Source organism: Aquila chrysaetos, chromosome 23 (genome assembly GCF_900496995.4).
Source record: "Aquila chrysaetos chrysaetos chromosome 23, bAquChr1.4, whole genome shotgun sequence".
Taxonomy (NCBI): Eukaryota; Metazoa; Chordata; class Aves; order Accipitriformes; family Accipitridae; genus Aquila; species Aquila chrysaetos.
Window position 1 is genome coordinate 7,235,044 of NC_044026.1, and position 19,244 is coordinate 7,254,287.

General features: G+C 45.6%; 3 protein-coding genes across 3 annotated transcripts; 2 read left to right on the forward strand and 1 right to left on the reverse strand.

The window, feature by feature from the left end:
* Window positions 1-568: 568 nt before the first annotated feature.
* PDCL3 (phosducin like 3) lies at window positions 569-7,671 on the reverse strand. The gene is made up of 6 exons (XM_029999044.2): window positions 7,573-7,671; window positions 6,022-6,151; window positions 5,235-5,325; window positions 4,421-4,564; window positions 3,368-3,576; window positions 569-983 (listed from the first exon to the last, which is right to left on the reverse strand). The coding sequence occupies exons 1-6, from the start codon at window positions 7,576-7,578 to the stop codon at window positions 841-843; spliced, it is 723 nt and encodes a 240-aa protein (XP_029854904.1). The 5' UTR covers window positions 7,579-7,671; the 3' UTR covers window positions 569-840.
* Window positions 7,672-12,324: 4,653 nt separating this feature from the next.
* On the forward strand, window positions 12,325-12,993 carry LOC115334627 (histone H2A-beta, sperm-like). Its single transcript, XM_029999046.1, has one exon. It carries the CDS (start codon window positions 12,488-12,490, stop codon window positions 12,905-12,907), a length of 420 nt encoding a protein of 139 aa, XP_029854906.1. The 5' UTR covers window positions 12,325-12,487; the 3' UTR covers window positions 12,908-12,993.
* A 2,025-nt stretch (window positions 12,994-15,018) lies between these two features.
* Window positions 15,019-17,089, forward strand: LOC115334486 (histone H2A, sperm-like). Its single transcript, XM_029998646.1, has 2 exons — window positions 15,019-15,129; window positions 16,664-17,089. The coding sequence occupies exons 1-2, from the start codon at window positions 15,019-15,021 to the stop codon at window positions 17,087-17,089; spliced, it is 537 nt and encodes a 178-aa protein (XP_029854506.1).
* Window positions 17,090-19,244: the final 2,155 nt, after the last annotated feature.

A 19,244-nucleotide genomic window follows, 5' to 3' on the forward strand; every position in this document is an offset into this window, starting at 1 on the left:
CATCATTTTCCCTCCCATCTGGCAATGGCACTACTGTAGTAATGCATCAGACTTCTGATTTTGTGGAAGAAGTCAGCAGTTTCACACTCGAGCACCACCATCTTGAATTTTCTTTCCCAATTAGCAGATAAGATGGTGCAGGAAGCTCAGCCCCTGTGAAAGGCAAAATACTGCTGCTAAATGAAAGGGGGTTCTGGACTCAACAGGTCCCAGGAGATGCTGGCTGTCACCAAGGCCTCTGTCAAGATGTCTGGGGTCCCAGCTGCCTCGTGCTGGCCCCACTGCCAGCACACATCTGCAAAGGACCACACACCACCTTCAGGGGCACCCACATCGTGGGTCACCTCCCCTAGCTCTCCACGCAGTCCAGCCTGTCGGACATCTATGCACGATGGGCTAAGAGAAGGCCCAACTAAATGCGATAACCAGTTGTTTAAGATCAGCTATTTAGATTTGATTTACAGAAGTTAAGCTCGTCAAAAACAGTGCACTTAAGGCCACTTTAGATTTCAGGTTTTTTTAAAAGAAGTCAGCAATTTACTAAGAAAATAATAACAAGAGACCTCTGTTTCTACTGATGTCTATATTTTAAAACTTTGACTAAGATTTACTCAGGCTTCATAATATAAAATGTCTTTCATGATCTTAAGAGAAGCTGCAATAAGTTTTTTTTTTTTTAAAAAAAACAAACACTTTAGTTTCTAGGAGTTTCCAGGTAAATGGCTGTCTTGAAATACTACCCTTCCCAGGCTCAGCAAGATGTTGATGACCATCTCCAGTGCTCTAGGTGGGAACACTGGCTGCAAGTGTACTGTATCAATCTTGATGCCATCGCAGGAGTTAGTCATCCTCTGAGTCACTCTCCCCTCTGGCTGGGACACATGTCCTGATTGAGGACATGAGCTGGTCCTGGATCTGCTTCCTGGGGTTCTCCTCAAGGTCTGTCTTGATGGCACCCGACTCCGAAATCTTCCACTCCAATTCTATGCAGAGCAAAATAAGCAAGCCACGAATGTAGCAGAGCAAACTGGAAAAAGCCCACCCTTGCTCCTCCAGCTGACTTCTCTTATCACCCTGCCATCACCACCACCACCAAAACCAGGGCCCTGCTCCATTCCTCCCTCTCCTCTTCCACCCCCAGGTCCCAGCCCCTGCCCTGTCTCCCACAGCTGCTCCAGCCAAGCCCTCCCTTCACAGTCCCTAGTGCTGGCACAGGTTTCAGCCCAGGGCACAGAGCTCAGGGTACTGCTCTGCAGCCCACCGGTGGCATCCCCAGTGCCTCCCTGCTCCCTTTACAACCAGGAGTACAAAATAGGCAATTGATACAGAGCAGCAGCTTTAGAGGCAACTCTCCCCGTGAAAGTGAATTCCATCTCCTCCTAATCATGTAAGGGCAGAGGGCAGGTTTGCACATCTATCACCAGTGAAGGAATACTGCTCATATTACAGCCGTTTCTGTCATATACCAAGTTCATCACAATCAGAAGAGGCAGGGAATAGATTTGCTGAGGGGCAAAAAAACTGTAGCAATTCCATTTACACATCTGAATCATTGGTATTTTTCAGGGATGTACTCTGAAAATGCAATTCACCCCTTTCCCACTATGCCATGCACTCATTATTAGTTCCTTAGCAAGACAGTAAGGGAGACTCCACCATCAGTAGTAGGCCTATTACTACACAGACCAAATTGGATTGCTTCCCAGAAGTGGAAGAAAGTCAATACAACACATTCAGTTGAAACCTTTCTCCTAGTCCTGCTGGCAACCCTATCATTAAATCTAATTTCCTTCAGACATTACAGAGTAATGAATACAACCTCACACTTTCTTTAATCTCCAGTGGAAGTCAGCTGGGCTTAGGTGAGAAGGAAGGAGAAAATAAAAGAAAGTGCAGAATTTCAGTGCCCAGCTTTCTGTGATGTCTGAATTAAGCTGGCTCAGTCACCTCTGGACCCCCCCAAAATCAATTATTTATGTGCTAAAAATGGGAGAAAGCTAACTGTAGGTTCTGCTACCACTGCTCACTTCAGTGCATAATTAGGCAACCGCTGCAGTTGGAGTTAGCTGTTCTCAAATCAGGGATCTCATTGGTGAGCTTTTCCCCTTCTGACAGTTCAAGGCAGGGGAGCATTTTCTACAGCACACACACAAGATACCCTATAAACTTCAGAGTTTTAGTAAAAAAAGTCTTTGCATCCTACCACAGTATAGGCAGTGACCTTGAAATGCTGCTTAAGTGTGGTTCACTTCAGCTAAAGATGCCCTTAAAGTCTGACCTTCAAAAAGCTTGAAGGCGTCTGCACCAATATGGCTACTCAGCAGCTGACAAGTATCCTTTTAACTGAAGCAAAATCCACTAGGTTATACCCGAGTTGCATTTGCTTTCCAAGAAGAGCCTTTTTCACCGCTGACCTTCGTCTTCAAGCACTGCTGTAGGATACCATCCCTGACCAACCACCTCCAAACAGCAGCTTTTACTGAAGAGCCACAAAGCTCTGCGAGACCTGCATCACCACCCTCATCTCCTGAAGCACGTCATGCCGACGAGGCTGCACGACCCAGCCTGCCTCCAGGCTGCCGAGATGGGCAAGGAGAAATAGATCTAGGGAAAACCCTGACCCGGAAAACCCTGACAACTCCCTGCTGGAGTACCTGAAAACCCTGACCTCCAGGGTCAGCCTCTCCCCATGGAGCCCTGTGCCCCCTGAACCACTGAGGCAGGAGTTTAGTGTGCTGCCATCTCTGGGAGATGGCAAGAGGAAAAGGAAGCAGCCCAATTTCAGGCTAGCAGCCCTGTTTGGGCAAATGGACAGGCTCTCTTGAAAGGTTCATGAGGAGCAGAGCTTGTGTGTCAGGAAGGTACAACAGACAAATAAATGCCATCAGCTTGAAAATGAAACAATAAGCCCTACAATGCAATAGGCAAGCACCAGTTATCAAGCGCACAGATTATCAAGTAACTGGGGGAAAAGTCATTCAGGTACAAAAGCCCCAAAGAATGTGCGTGGGTACTACTGATCCTTTACTATATTCAGGAAAATTTGTTTCACCTGACACAGGGTGTGAATACTTGCACACACACATAAGAGAAATATCTATATGTTGGCCTACTCAGCCACTCGCTGCTTTTACAAGATAGACTTAATCACATGTTGTTGAGCCATAAGGGTGCAAAAAAAAAAAAAAAAAAAAAAAAACAACAAAAAAAAAACACCACCCACAAAAAAACCCAACCACCAAAAAATCCCCACACCAACAAAACTGATATGATTTTTAGTACCTCCCTTCTCCTAAGCCTCACTTCTCTCATTCCCAGCAAACCAGTTTTGCTTTTCCTTTGGAAGACCGGAGATGCAGACACTCACCATCCCTTGTCAAGTTCATGCCACCGAACACCAAAGGCCCAATGAACTGAGCTTTGATGTCTCCCTCCAGGTAGACGAATATCGTAGGCAGGTTCTTATCGGGGTAGTTGGGAATGCAGGTGGTAGAGATAGCTTTGATGAATTTCACATCTCTGAACTTTCTTGCAAGCCCGCTCATATGTTGATTTATTAAGGCACAGAGTGGAATTCTGTGAAGAACAGCAACAGACACACATCAAGGAAAGGGGAAAAAAAAAAACAATTAGACAGTAATCTGCTCCAGAAGAAAGGTCAGAATAGCATTTATGAGGAGACAAAAGTACCAGAAGCAACTTCTGAATACTTTTGTTGTCCAGGATTCTAGCATTCAAAGGAAATCAGCATCACTGGAGGTTTTGGTGGGTTTTTTGTTTTAAGATATTACCAATACAACCTTCCCCTCTATCCTACAGAGAATTGGTTTATGAAGATATGGTATTTAGAAATTGCATGAGCAAGGGCAAAATAGAAAGAAAAGCAGCTCCTGGAAGAAAGTATGCAAATGACGACAAACACCTGTGAGGCACTTAGAGACAATGAACAAAATAAAGTATTTCTAACCCTTTCCAGAAAATTCTAGCAACTTACAAGACCTTTTTGACAAGTTTTTCCATCATGCTGACAGGACTGGAAACCTTGTTCACTCCATTTTTATGCCTCTAGAAACCAGGCTAAAGACACACAGCAATCCTTCTAATGCACAGCCCCCTCGCACTTTATCCAGAACAATTTCCAAAGCTCGGATATTTCAGTGGCAGCAGCTACCTCTATGGCAGCTGTATGGAACAAGTCACGCTGTGCTGTATAGATGTATAAAAAAGCCACTTCAGGGTAACATCATTTTAGAGCTAAGTTCAGCACTCTTGAGTCAACAGTAATGAAACTACTAATACAAGTTTTTATTTCTTAGAACTCCAAAATCAGTTCCTTAATTTCCACCATAACTACACATTTGTCTAGAGTATTTTCAGCTATTGACAGTGAAAGGTTTAAAGGTTAAAAACAAATTCTTACCCTTGTTTGTAGAGGTGCAGGACTACCCATATACCTTTTCCAGCTTTCGTAACCTCTTGAACGTAATCTTTTCCCGAAATCTCCAAAACTTCCCCAAATTTATTCTTCATTTGAGCTGCTTTCATTTCTGCTAACCTTTGCTGCCTGAACAGCAATGAATGGGAAAAAGATCTTGAGAACAGATGCACTTTTGACAGAACACCGCTTAAAGGAGCTGCTTGAAACCAAGACTTCAGAGGCATGTTACAAACTTCTTAAAATCCCAGAGCACAAAAGCAAGCCGACGTAGACAATATATGCTTTTATATTTGTATCACAAGTTAAAACCACCAACATGCAAGAAGTACAACTATGTTTCACAAAATTTTTTCTCCTTTCTGCCCTCAGCAGAGATTTCTTCTGCAGATACTACACTACCAAACTAAATGGCAAAAAAAACAAGAGGTGGCAGAGAGAAAGAGATAATGGAAAACCAACACTGTAATTTTGTAGATCTGCAGCACCTTAATCTCATTCATGCAAAAATTGAGGAATCTTGGAGGTGATTTTCACAGCACTCAGAATCCCCAGCCATGCACTCAGCAGGTACACGTTATCTCTGCAAAACTAGGTTGTAGATAAAGGACACTGAATTTAAACCCAGTTGTCCTATTGAAGACACTTAGAAGCTCTACAAGAGACCAGAAACACAACCCACTTTCTATCATCAGGCCTAACAACATCCTTCCTCTCTTCAACAATACCTAACAGCATATAAAAGAAAAAAAAAAACCATGAATTTTCATTAAAGCCAAATTCTGCATGCTGCTCTGACCTGTACATTTCAATAGCTTTCTCATCTTCCTCATTAAATTCATCTTCATTCTCTTCTAGCTCTTCCAGAGTCATATCCTCATAAGTTTTCACTAGAATGGAAGAAACATCAAATCAGCAAAAAACCTCATTCCAGGATTAAAACACATCCACTTTTATCAGTCCAACAGAATTAATTTACTTTAAGGACAGATTAACTATGGGAAATATGTTTTTTTTGATGTAGTATTGTTACTAGATTTTTAGAAAACATTATGCACTTTAGACATAGAGATGGAAAGGCAACAATGTAAAGGACTCTGAGCTGAAGGCTGCCTCAATTAGCACACGAATACCTGCACTAGCTTTCAAGTTTTGTGGCTGCAGCAGATGTACCTAACACACACACAACACAGCAGGGATGCCTGAACAACAGAGGAAGGAGGAAGCATACAACAGGTAATGTAATGAAATACTTTAACTTGCAGATTCACATGGCAGACTCCCTTCGCACTTCTTATTTCAGTTTTCAAACATTTACTTCTATAAAAATACGGAGCTGACATAAACAACAAAGCTTTCCTGTGCTGGAAGAATCCACGTGTTCAGGAACGTATTTGTTTGATACTGTTAACAGATGATCACCCTGTACAAGAAGCAGGTTTGGTATCCCTTACAGACTTGGAAAAGGACACATTGCTTTACAGTCATATAGACATTACTGCTGGCCATTTGTTTGTACAAGCTTCCCCCAGGAGCCATTCCAAGACCTGTCCTGCGGCTGCTGCCTGAGTTGGCTGGTCACTCACCAAGGGACTTCTGAAGGATGGCAAGCTGCTCCTCCTCCTTTGCACGCTCCTGCTCCTCCAGGTTTTCCTTTGGGGGAAGGATACCTTTCTTGCGTAGGATGTCATTCCACTCTGTGTCTTTATTTGGGTCCTAGAACGGGACAAGAAATGGATGACATGCATCCGTGGTGAACTTTACCACTTGGAGAACTTCACACAGGCAAGTTTTTCAAGAGACACTGTCTGGATGGCACCAGAAAGTCAGAGCGAGCGTTCTCCTGATGCTGAGGCTTCTCTGCAACCACAGACCAGCACCTGGAGAGTGACTTTATTTTATTCCAACCCACTCACAGCACGTACAGGAGGTCTTGGTAGGGTACAAAAGTTTGAAGCATTGCAACCATCATTGCAGCTCTCACAAGGTGAAAGGAAAGGCGAGGAAATCAGCTGGGTGACAGGAAAGCACACTGGCCGCAGCACTCATGTATAGAGCCTCAGCAGAACAACAGGCCACCAAATCAGCGGTCATTGCACCGGGAAGCACTGGTGAAAAGACACACAGGCACCAGCCTTGCAGACCTAACTCTGGATATATAGGAAGTCTCCTTGGCAGATTCAAGTTGGTGTGACTACATGAGTGCTTAGAGAGAAGGAAGCACAGTCTCTGCCAGACAAGCCCAGTGCTAGGGCATCAGATTTAAATCTATGGCTAAACTGTTCCTGAAAGTTAGAAAGAGACTTTACTGTGAAATAGTCGCAATAATCCTACAAAACAAGGCCAACTTGACTTCCAGACACCCATGTACTGTCGAGAAGCTCAGCAGAAGTTTTTCTGAGTTAGACAGCAATTTTATTTTTTTAAATACATGAAAATTCAGTATCTGGTTAATTCTGGTTCCTTACCGTCTTGACCGAAGTTCACTTTGAAAATGAATACAACACCTACTGCTTTGCTATGGCTTATGTCAATATAGCTTACGCTAGGTCTGTTCAAGACCGTATCTCTTCTCTAGACCAAAACACAGTACTTCTGGACTACCGGGGAGGGGGGGAAGAAAATAAGTAAAGAAAACAAAGCAGCACAGAAAATAGCGCACCAGGGTTGGTTTGTTTGGGGTTTTTTTTGTCTCTGACTGTGGTCATTTTTCCCTCAACACAGCATTTCACAGCACCTACTGTCGTTTATCAACACCCTGATGAAGTGCCTGAAACACCCACCAGCCCATCTGCTTACTACCGTAGCAAAATAAGTGCCGTGCGTGGAAAAAAAGGGGGGAAAAAACCCCAAACAAACCATCACAAAACCAAGCCACGGATGCTCCGTAACAAGCCCGCCACACGACAGACGCCTCCACCCCCAGAAAGGGGGATGAAACCGGGCTCCCCCCCCTCTCCGTCGCCCCGCGGCTCTCCGCCGGCGAGGCCGGCCCAGGGCTGCCGGCGGGGCCCGAGGCCGCCCCGGCGGCTGTCACCAGCCCCGGCCCCCGCTCTTCGCCGGGGCGGGCTCCCCCCGCAGCACCGGCCGCAACCACAGGCCGGGTGCGCGGAGGGCCCCCCCCCCCGGCTGCTCACCTGCATCGTGCCACCGGGGACGGGGCCGGGGCCGGGGCCCGGTCGGCGGCAGCGGGGCTGGGCTGGGCCGGTCCCGGCGTGCGCGGCGCGGCCGGAGGAGGCGGCGCTCCACCGGCGGGGCGGGCGCAGCAGGGCTCTGCCGCTTCCCCAATCGCCTCATAAGGCCCGGCCCGGCGCTGGGCGGGCGTCTGCGGGAGCTGGCGCCGCGGCGGGCGGGCCCGCCCCGGGGAGCCGTGAGGGGAAGCGGGCTGTTGGAAGGCAGCGGGGCCGGGGCGCTCCGGCTAGATGAGTTCGCGGGTTTCGACTCTTGCCGCGGGGCTTGTTTCGGTTTGGTTTTTTTCTTCCCTCATCTTCTCCCTTACCGCCAGCACTTGCCCGTAGCCGCCACGGGGCCGGTTTTTAAAAGGTCCGGGTTCCCCTGCCCCGGCTACATCTGCACGGGTCCGGCCGCTGCTCCCTGGAGCTTGCCAAGCCGCTCTCCGTCATTTATCGGCGACCCTGGTCAACGGGGGAGGTCCCCGACGACTGGAGGTTTTCCAGCGTGACCCCCGTTTACACGAAGGGTCGAGGGAGGATCCGGGGAACTACGGGCCTGTCAGCCTGACCTCGGTGCCGGGGAAGATAACTGGGGAAGATTGCGCTCACGCGGCACATGCAGGACAACCAGGGGATCGGGCCCAGCCAGCGTGGGTTCATGACAGGCAGGTCCTGCTTGACCAACCCGATCTCCTTCTGTGAGCAGGGGACCCGCCTAGTGGGTGAGGGGAAGGCTGTGGATGTTGTCTACCGGGACTTCAGCAAGGCCTTTGACCCTGTCTCTCACGGCATACTCCTTGAGAAGCTGGCGGCTCATGGCTTGGACAAGTGCACTCTTCGCTGGGTGAAAAACTGGCTGGATGGACGAGCCCAGAGGGTTGTGGTGAATGGGGTTAAATCCCGTTGGCGGCTGGTCACCAGTGGTGTTCCCCAGGGCTCCGTATTGGGGCCAGTTCTGTTTAGTACCTTTATCAATGATCTGGACGAGGGGATCGAGTGCACCCTCAGTAAGTTTGCAGATGACACCAAGTTGGGTGGGAGTGTTGATCTGCTTGAGGGTAGGCAGGCTCTACAGAGGGATCTGGACAGGCTGGATCCATGGGCCAAGGCCAATTGTACGAGGTTCAACAAGGCCAAGTGCCGGGTCCTGCACTTGGGTCACAACAACCCCACGCAGCGCTACAGGCTTGGGGAAGAGCGGCTGGAAAGCTGCCAGGCAGAAAAAGACCTGGGGATGTTGGTCGACAGCGGCTGAGTATGAGCCAGCAGTGTGCCCAGGTGGCCAAGAAGACCAACAGCATCCTGGCTTGTATCAGAAATGGTGTGGCCAGCAGGAGCAGGGAAGGGATCGTCCCCCCGTACTCAGCACTGGTGAGGCTGCACCTCGAACACTGTGTTCAGTTTTGGGCCCCTCACTACAGGAAAGACATTGAGGTGCCAGAGCGTGTCCAGAGAAGAGCAACAAAGCTGGTGAAGGGTCTAGAGCACAAGTCCTATGAGCAGCGGCTGAGGGAACTGGGGTTTTTTAGCCTGGAGAAAAGGAGGCTGAGGGGAGACCTTATTGCTCTCTACAGCCACCTGAAAGGAGGTTGTAGCGAGGTGGGTGCTGGTCTCTTCTATCAAGTAACTAGTGATAGGACGAGAGGAAATGGCCTCAAGTTGCGGCAGCAGAGGTTTAGATGGGATATTAGGAAAAATTTCTTCACTGCAAGGGTTGTCAGGCATTGGAACAGGCTGCCCAGGGAAGTGGTGGAGTCACCATCCCTGGAGGTACTTAAAAGATGTGTAGATGTGGCACTTCAGGACATGGTTTAGTGGGCGTGGTTGACAGTTGGACTCGATGATCTTAAATGTCTTTTCCAACCTAAATGATTCTCTCCCAGGGCCCTGAGGTGGAAGAAGACTCAGCCTCATCCAGCTTGGACTAAATGATCATCTTTGTGGGAAGAGTAGCTATCTGAGTGATAGATGGAGCCACAAATATAGATGATGTGAGAACTTTAAATCAGAAAGTAAAGGGCTACGGAGCCTGCCAGCAGGGCAGCATGTGAGCTAAAGTTTTCAGGATCACAATTTTGGAGTCCTCTGCAGGCACTCCAAAGTCTTTTGGCTCTGACCTGCAGTTAGTACCGGGCATGTAGAACCGAAGGCTTAACTGTCGGTGCCAGTTTTGCTGTATGAACGTTTTGTCAGAGCCTGGGCTTTCAGGAGGACCTGCTGGTTTAATAGTCATCTTCTGTGGCTGAAATACCATTCACACCCATGGCTCTTGTATGTTGCTGGTTGGAACCTATTTTGGACACCAGAAAACACAGAAAGAGCACGAGCAGAGACCGTGCACTCATTTTTTAAAAGGTGCTCAAAAATACTCATTTGCATTAGGTGAGAGTTTTGCCCAGATGAACTGAGAGGAACTAGCTAAGGACCCTTGGCACCAGAACCCCTCTGTTCCCACAGTAAACCCTGAGCCCCATCTGGGACAGAGAGTTACCAGAAGAGGGGGCAGAAGCCCAAATCTTAGGAGCAGCCACATCACATCACTTGGTGGGGCTCGGACACAATGTGAACAAAGCATAACTCTCTCTGCCCAGGACACACATAAAGAAATACACAGTTTCCCCCCTTCCACCCAACTGAAAATACATCGTATTTATAAAGCACACTTCCCCTATGTACTTTTTTTATCAAGCTTCAGCAGGAAAGAGAAGACTGTTTTTACACAAGGTGTACAGACAGAAATACTCCAGCCACAGTGGGTGAGAGCTGGTAGTGTGACAGTGAGACTGAAATACAGCTGTGGCTCAGCCCTTGGAAACAGCCTGACTTCTCCCCTCCCCACCCCGGAGAATTTACTTCTGGGCATCTATAATGTGTTTTCTCCTTTTCCCCCTAATCAGGGGTTAGAAGGAGGATGAACCACATGTGAGAATGACTCATTAATTGTCCAGGTGAACCACTGATGAGGAGAAAAACTTGCTAATAAAAAGGTTCTTCGCCAGGGTTAGGGAGAATGATGTTATGTGGCTTGTTTGCCTTTGAGTGCAGGCTGTAGCAAAGCACGGACTAGGCCAAAATAAGAACTTTTGAAGGTAAGGGGATATTTTTTTCATTTATAATACATAGTAAAAGATTTGGGGTTATTGTGGACTTTGTTTTGTAAGTTAGCTGCATTTGTAACACAGTATGTCTGTAATGTGAGTAATCAAAATATGAAAATTGTTGTTGAATAATAAGGATAAGGAGTTATGGCTTGGTTTGTTTGGATTTTATTATGGGCTGGGGTTTTTTTTGTTCTTCCCTCCCAAAACTTATTCTGTTTTTTTCTAAAATATTTAAATTTCTCTATAAAAGCTATACAAAACCCCCACATATTAATCTAGTGATGGATTTTTGTGTACATTGCAAACAGCTGTGCTGGAAGCAACTGTCCTATTTACTCATAGATTAGAAATGTTATTTAAATGAGTATTTTTGCCACTCCAATTGTAAGAGTTTTCTAACTGGACTGAATTTCTTTAATCTTGAGTAAATAGACAGTAGTTTCTGTTCTTCAGTCAGCATTATGCTGTCCAAGTCAATTCTTCCCGGTGCAGAACACCTCCAGTATTCTCACAGCAACCAGAGAATATCCTTTGGGGAAAAAAAATGTGGAACTTTGTATGAAAACCTCTTGGAGTGTTTTGGGTATAAGATGCTGTGAGCTGCAGGAATTTTTCAATTGTTACATTTAAAATGAAAGACAGATCAAACTTGATAATGGAAGAAGTTAGAATACAGATTCCTCTTGGAAGAAGAGGCAGGCTTGGCCTTGATACCAAAAAGCCAGTCGAAGAAACTCTCTGAGACTCATTTTGGAGTTTTAGAAAGCAGGCATTCTTTATTGCAGCACTGGATGCACTGGGGATAGTTCCACCTAGCGTGCATACCACAGCTTTAGCACAAACAGGTTATATAGAATAACTAATTGCATATTAATCAGATTAGTATACATATACATACAAATGATTGGAACTGATTATCTTAGTACTGCCTACATCCAATCATGTGCCATGAAGGATCCATTTGAGTCAAAGGGCTGCTTTTGCGACCACCAACCCATTTGAAGTTCTTGCTGGCTGTCCTTGAAGTCTTTATTCTTGTCCTTGTTCTTTGATCTTGAAGCTTAATGCAGTTTCAATCACACGTGGTCAGTTTCAGCATTTTTCTCATCTAGTGTACAGGAACATCTAGTTATAAGAGCAAAGAACTGCAAAACTTATGAATAATTACTAGTTAATTGCTTGGCTATACTTCTGTCTGTTGTTTCAGTCATAGTGTTAGTATAAGATTTCTAATAATTATTTACCAAATCTCGCTTTTAGTCACCTAGCAGCAAACCAGTTTCCACGGCTGGTAGAAAATATTAAAACCATCAAAATATTTAGACATACCATACAGAATGTATGGAAACATGCTATCAGCCTCAAGTTAGCTTTGAGGTAACTGTTATGGTGTTTAAGAAAATATTATTAAAACTCCCTGTGCCTCAATCCCAAATACATTCCAAGTAGCAGGGAAAAGCCTCTTTTCTTTTGGGTTCTTCATATCTACTTGAATAAGCCTTTCTTGAGAGGTTATCAGATCACTCTGGTTTTACAGTGAGGCCTCTCTCCTAAAAGGTAGGCTGTAAAAGGGTAATAGTAGTTAAAATCTTAGCTCTGCCATTAATGAACTGTGGCATGTGGCTCTCTTCAAGAAAAAAATTTCTTCTTGATGTGGAAGAGCCAAAAGTGTAACTCACCTTGCTGTTATCTCTCTCCTCTTGCTATCAGTTAGCTGTAGCCCAAGCACCCGGGTAATTTGAAGACCTCCAACCCTTTGTGTCTCCTTACCCATCAAAATGTCTGGTCGTGGAAAGAAACATGCAGTGCCTGGCAAGCCTGGAGCTGCCCCAAGGAAAACCAAATCAGCCAAGGCTGGTCTGCAGTTCCCCGTGGGTCGTGTCTACAGACTCCTTAAAAGAGGGAACTATGCTGACAGGATCGGTCCTGGTGCTGCCATCTACCTGGCTGCGGTGCTGGAGTACCTGAGCGTGGAGATCCTGGAGCTGGCGGGGAATGCTGCACGGGAAAACAGGAAAGCCAGGATCCTGCCCAGGCACATCCAGCTGGCCGTGAGAAACGATGATGAGCTGAACAAGCTCTTCTCCTGCGTGACAATTGCTCAAGGAGGGGTTATGCCAAATATCCTTTCCCAGCTCCTTCCCAAGAAAACTGTCAGAGATGCTGCTCCTTCTCAGGAACAAGGTGGTAGCCAGTGAAACTTGCTTTTCTTGGTCTGGTCTGTGCACTTCTGGATGATGGGATGCAGTAGCACTAATTTGTATGTCTTTGCTTCTTTGTCAAGTATTTTCCTGCTAATTTTAATGCATTTTTAAAGTTTGTAATAAAGTTCCTAGAATGCAACACTGTTCTCCTTTCTTTTCTCAGTTCCCCTTCCAGCGATGGGGCAATACAAAAAAAAGTCAAAAAAACCACCTCTAGCAGACTGCCCAAATAACTCTTTTTAAAGTCAAATACATGTTTACTTTTGAAAACATGTTACAGATAACTGTTGTGGAGCAGGCAGAAGAGTCAAGACACTGCCATTCATGTGAACTTTTTCTCCACCATAGGTTCATAGTGCAATTAGTTCAGTGCCTCAGAGGTTGTTTAACTCTGCTTTAGAAGTTAGTAATGCTCTGCTTTAAAGTTTTATTGCTTGTAAAGCTGTAGTGAACAACTACCTCTCTTTAGACTGCTCCAGCATGACGCTAAACCTCTATTGCCTCCATCCTGTCGTAACAACCATAGGTAGTTTATTTAAAATCTGGTGCAATATTTGTGCTGTTGGTAGAGGTGACTGTCTTGCTCTTATCAGTGCAGAAAGACAAAAGCCTCCATATCCAAACAAGCCCCTAGGCCCTTACTGACCAAGTCATTGAAAATCTTCCCCCAGGAAAGTGCCCAGGGTTTCTCTGTTTGTAGTGGGTGCTGAGGCTTGCTGTTGAACTGGAAACTAGGGATCTCCTGCAGCAGCATTAGGATCAGTCTGCCCTGAGGCAGTATTTCTCAGATTTCATAGCATCTCACACAGAGAAGAGCTGGTTAGGACCAGCTTCCTAAACACGCTCCTAGTGGGAGCATTAACTTTTTATTTGAAAAAGATCTGCTGTCCCGCTGAGTTTGAGTTAGCTCCTTCGTCCCCTCAAGGCACAAGGGTGTCAGAGCCTGCTGACCCGGTGTTATGATGCTGACAGACGTAAGAGCTGTATGCAGCTGAGTTAATGACGCACTCCAAGCTGTGCTTACACAGAAATGGGAGGAGGGAATACCTGACTGAGCAGACACTGTGGTTTGAGGGTAGTGGGCAGCTGGAACAGTCATTGTGTGCTGCCTGGTTTTCAAGTGCCATTTGATGAGGTCTTGGCTGGCTTGCAATTAATCCAGTGAAGTGAGACAAAGTGGAGGATGCTGTAGCAATGAGAAGTAAAAATGTCTGAGAGTAGATCTTAAGCTTTGTGCATATAGTAAAGATGTGCTATATGTAACTAGCCTTGTGCTGGGTGTTTACACCTGTAAATGGAAAAAAAAAAAAAGCTTTAAAGGAGGTACATAAGAAATGAACACCTGAAATGCAAATTATTTCCTCCATTTGACCATGGCAAGGGAAAACAGGCTTGGGAATCATTATTACTTTGGGCCACGCAAAAATCTAAAGGTTTGCAGTAATGGTAGAAGACTCAAGCAAGTTACTGATTTCATGCAGTTATAAGCATGGTGCTTACAGCACCCTTTGTTAATCTGGAGGACTGCGTGTCGGTCATCGTGCCACTCCTGGATGCAAGCTGCTGCTGTAAGCCTGCTCTGCACCGCACCAATCAGACCCTGCAAGGCATGGCCAGTGCTAAAGTAGCTTCTAGAAATGCCTTCACCTGCCATCTTCTGTATGATAAAAGACACTGAGTGAGCCGTGTGGCCCTACCTCTACTTACACCCAAAGACAGAGTTTGTGGTAAAGTACTGGTCCAATTCAAAAGTCAATTTTCTAAGTATTTCTTTGATCAAGAACTATCTTGTTTGCTTTCTTTTAGCCAATAGTTCAACCCATTTGTAAATTAACCAGATAGCATAGTGATCTGAGAACTCACCCCTCTGGCTTCACAGTAACAGAGGGTAGATATCTCCTAACGCAGCTGCTCAGCAAAAGTTTCTGTTGGGCCAGGGCTCAACTTGCCAGCACTCGTGTATTGGAGAAAAAAATTATTCAGCTTTCACCCCACCCTTGACCCTAGAAAGTACATATTATGCCTTGCAACACAGCTATGCATGACTTTGGAAAAAACTGGACTGTGTGACAGATGGGGACAAGTCCTGGAAGAGAGAGAACCCCATGTCAGAGGTCCTGAGCTTTCCCATGGTCACAAAGCAGCTTGGCTACTACTGGCAACACGAAGAACAGCGGTACAGGTTGCTGGGTTTAATTCTTGATGACTGCAGCAAGGTGAGGTGTGCCCCCTTCCAGCTGTAATAAATTAACTGCCAATCAGAGATACTGCAGTTCTCTGAGACAGTAAATATTAGGCTTGTTTCCAGAGGAGATCAGCTAACAAGGTGCTAAGCAGCTCTACAAGGAGTAGTGACAAATTCTCATGCTCTCGGGGTCTGTACTGAGTTGATCTTGTGTTGGGACCTTGATTGTTTTTTACTTCGAGTGGCTGAATCATTGCTTACCCAGGTGGCATTAAAGGATGCAAGAGCTGGTAATGATATGGCTGCCCCTGTGGAGTTTAAAAGGGGGCAGCTCTTGCCAGAAATTGTGGGTTTGGGTAGTGGTATTGTTGGAAGAGAGGCTAAGTCAGTAATGTTTTCAGGTGAGAGTTTGTTCTTAAGAAATGACAGCATGCTTTCTTTGTGGTAGATAAACTCCTGAGTGAAATAATGGGTTTGTAAGGTCTGTGTTTTGTCTAAGGCTGCTTAAGGGGGCTTTTAATCTGTTACATCTATTTACTTGTGTAGGCTATTTTTATAAACCTTATCTTTCTAAGGCCCACAAAAATGTCCTAAAAGAACATTTTATTGTACTTTTTAAACACTTCAATTTGCTATCTGATTTAGTTCCTCCCTACATCTGGATACAGCTTCTCATTACTTAAAAACAACTAATGATTAAAACTTGAGAACAATTCTATATACAAGAGCAGAATTGCCCTGTGTTTGTTTTCCAGTTGCTTTGTGTTATGCATTGAAGAGTAATTGGTACTACTTGGTACCAGAGACTTTATGTCAGCAATAAGTGATTGGGCTTGATAGAATGGATGCAATACCATACAAGAAGATGGTACTTCTGCATTTGTAGTAGCCTGATGCATAGGATGCTGAGCAGAGCAATTTCAGTGTCTGATGTAAAACAAAGCTTCTCTTTTTCCTGTAAGTCTTGTTCTTGATTGTGGCCTGATATCTTGCAGTAATAGGTCCTCTCGTCTCTGGAGAATGAGATCCATTTGAAGTGGTTTCCAGTAGATGAAGTTTTTTTCTGTTGTTCTTACTTCACACAAAGATATGAAATTCTAGCTCTGGCTCTCATAAGGTCTCACCATTGCAGAAACTGCTTAGGTTCTTACCAGGGGTAAGTTCAATGAAGCTTCCTTGCAGGGTTTCTGAACACTTGTAAGTATCTTGAAACCTAGTTTGCTTAACCTTTCTCTTTAATGGTAGTCCTCCTTTGATACTGGGTCAGAAGAACTTGTTCCTAAAGTTCTACCTTAATCTCTTGCAAAGTTTTGAAATCTAGCAGATGGCCTGCTGCTCTGACTGAGCTTGTAGATGCCTCTTGGCTGGAAACTTGTCAGACTCCCCTAGAGCAGCAGCCTGACCCATCTGCTCCTTCAGACAAAAGTATGAACATCTGAGAAGGGAAAACTGACTTGTGAGGGAATTAGAAAGGCAGTGAGATGAGGAGGAAGAAAGGACTTAAATGCTCAGTCTCTGTGTCTGTTTGTTTTTGGGTTTTTTAATTCTTTCTCTTTTTATACTAGATTGACATTAGAATGTCTGAACATGGGAAGAAAACCACAAAGCTTCTCCCTGTGCCAAAGAAAACCAAATCAGCCAAGGCTGGTCTGCAGTTCCCCGTGGGTCGTGTCTACAGGCTCCTTAAAAGAGGGAACTATGCTGACAGGATCGGTCCTGGTGCTGCCATCTACCTGGCTGCGGTGCTGGAGTACCTGAGCGTGGAGATCCTGGAGCTGGCGGGGAACGCTGCATGGGAAAATGGGAAAGCCAGGATCCTGCCCAGGCACATCCAGCTGGCCGTGAGAAACGATGATGAGCTGAACAAGCTCTTCTCCTCCATGACCATTGCTCAAGGGTGGGTGTTACCTAATGTTCTTCCCAACCTTGTTCCTAAGAAGACTGTCTCGCTTGAGCTGCCCCTCAGATGTGTCCAGTCACAGGAGTTCTAGCTGCCACCAGGCTCCTGACCTTGTGGCGGTGTTAATGCTGGCTTTCTCCACGGCTCAGAGTTTTTCATGCTGGTTGGCATTTCTGGTCTAAATTCATGTGTGTGTCTATCTGTGCCTGTCTAAAGCTGCTAAAGACAGGGTTTCTTATTAGGTTTCCCTAGCTACATCCTTCAAAAGAAAAGAAGTCAACAGACTACTTCTATGGATACATAATTGTGCAAAGGACTCATGTCCATCTTATTCCCTTCTATAAAATATTTGTTGCACCAAACACAAGATTTTCTTTGGTAGTGCAGTTATCTGGGAAACCTGCTTTATTGTCTTTAAAGCTTGTGTCTCCACGTGCATGGCTGGAATCTCCGTATGCAGTATGCACAGAAGTCTGCTTCATCTGACCACTTCAGACCTCATCATGGGCACAGTTAACTATTGAGTGTAAGTAGATGCACCTGAGGAACTTAAACTGGGCTGCCTTATAGTGATGGTAAAGCTGATGAATTATCTTCTCTAACATTTGGATATGGAGGTAGGGCTGTGCTGTAACTTCGGTATTACTGCACACACCTTGGTCCAAAGATGGTGTTGGAATTGTCCTCTGAATTTCTGCACTGATGGAGTGAAACCCAAGGAGTCTTCTACAGACAGTATATAAAACTTATCAGTGCTTGAACCTTAAAGATCTTCTAGAAACTCTTCTTAAGAATGAATCCAAATATAATTTCTACCTCTCTGGTACTGAGAATCTCCTTAGTTGCTTTGAGGCTTGTTCCATTAGGATCCAGATCAAGGAAACCTGTGTGTTAAAAGGCAATCCAGGAAGTGGCCTTTTCCAAGACCTTCCAAAACTCTTGTCTTCCACCTATGCAGCTTGAAAGGCTACCTAAGCACTATTAGATTTACACTCTGGATTGCAGTGTTATGGTGGACACACACTAGTATTAATCTGTTTGCTGTGCTGCAGAAGCTTCTGTTTAACAGCTTCACCAGCAGAATGCCACTCAAATTTAAGAGCCTTATAACTGCATTATTAGGTGTTTGAATTATTTTATTCATGACAGAGAATGGGAAGGCCCTAGTGTCCACCAGCTTCAGATGTATTAATCCAGCCAGGTAAAAAGGCTATTCAGAGAACCTCTTCAAGACTGACACTACCAGCCCAAGGTTTTGGGAGCCTCTGTTTCCCATATCTGCCCTATAATAATCCATATTATGCTGCTGCTTTCTCTAGTGTAACTAACTCAAATATTTCCCTGGTTTTCTGGTCTTGTGAGAATTGAGACCTTTTGAAAAATGGGCTGCAGAGAGGTCATCATCTCTTTGTATAGGCAGGCTGGGGAATTTAAATGAAGGGCAAGAAGCCAGGAATGAGGTATTGTGGGACTGCAGCTGGAGGACTTTCTCTATGTGAAACCCAGCATGTGTGTAAGCTGCAACTGCCTACTAGAAGCTAGTCTATGAGAAGACAAAGGGAGGAGAGTCTGTTGGTATCGGGTCAGTCCCTGTATAACTGCCTGCTATGAGTACTGGAGGTATGTGGTTTGTAGTGTGGCTAGTAGACAAATGTTGTTTTGAGGGCAGCCTTTAGATCAAGCATTGCTATCTGTGTAAACGTGGCAACCTTTGGCTAGAGATCTAGAGCGTGAAATGCTGTTGACCTGCACCACAAACCAAACTCTCTGTCTTGGAAAGCAACAGTGGCTCCTTAGGGGGCTGCTGGATGTTTTGCTACGGAGGTTTCAATCAACATTGACCGTATGAGCTGCACTTGAAGAAAAACAGTCCCCTGTTCCCTCATCAGGCTGATGGTTATGTTTCATGCTGTGTTGGCTCAGAGGCTTGCTCCTGGGCTGTCCAAGCCAGCTGCCTACAGCACAGGTGCCCCTGCAGCAGCATGGGCTTCTGCAGCTCCTGCCGTGCTGCACCGCTCCTGCTGTGCCAGCACAGCTGCTCACGGCACCTACTGCGAGCCAGGCTGCGGGGCTCATGTGTTAAACTTTATCTTTTTCTTCTTTTCTTTTGATTCTTAAAGGAAAACACCACCCTTCACAGTGGTGTTGGCACAACTTGAAAGTTTCCATGGGGGCAGGAAGAAGAGACATGGGGTGGGACGATGGCTGGAGCTGCTGAGGGAGAGGCTGTTTTCGATGGCTCCGTG

Coding starts and splice junctions, on each gene's coding strand:
- LOC115334627 (XM_029999046.1), top strand. CDS start 12,488: ATGTCTGGTCGTGGAAAGAAACATGCAGTGCCTGGCAAGCCTGGAGCT.
- PDCL3 (XM_029999044.2), bottom strand. Junction 3,577..4,420: donor CTGCACCTCTACAAACAAGG/GTAAGAATTTGT, acceptor TGTTCTTCACAG/AATTCCACTCTGTGCCTTAA. Junction 984..3,367: donor CATGAACTTGACAAGGGATG/GTGAGTGTCTGC, acceptor TGCTCTGCATAG/AATTGGAGTGGAAGATTTCG.
- LOC115334486 (XM_029998646.1), top strand. CDS start 15,019: ATGTCAGAGGTCCTGAGCTTTCCCATGGTCACAAAGCAGCTTGGCTAC. Junction 15,130..16,663: donor TTCTTGATGACTGCAGCAAG/GTGAGGTGTGCC, acceptor TTTTTATACTAG/ATTGACATTAGAATGTCTGA.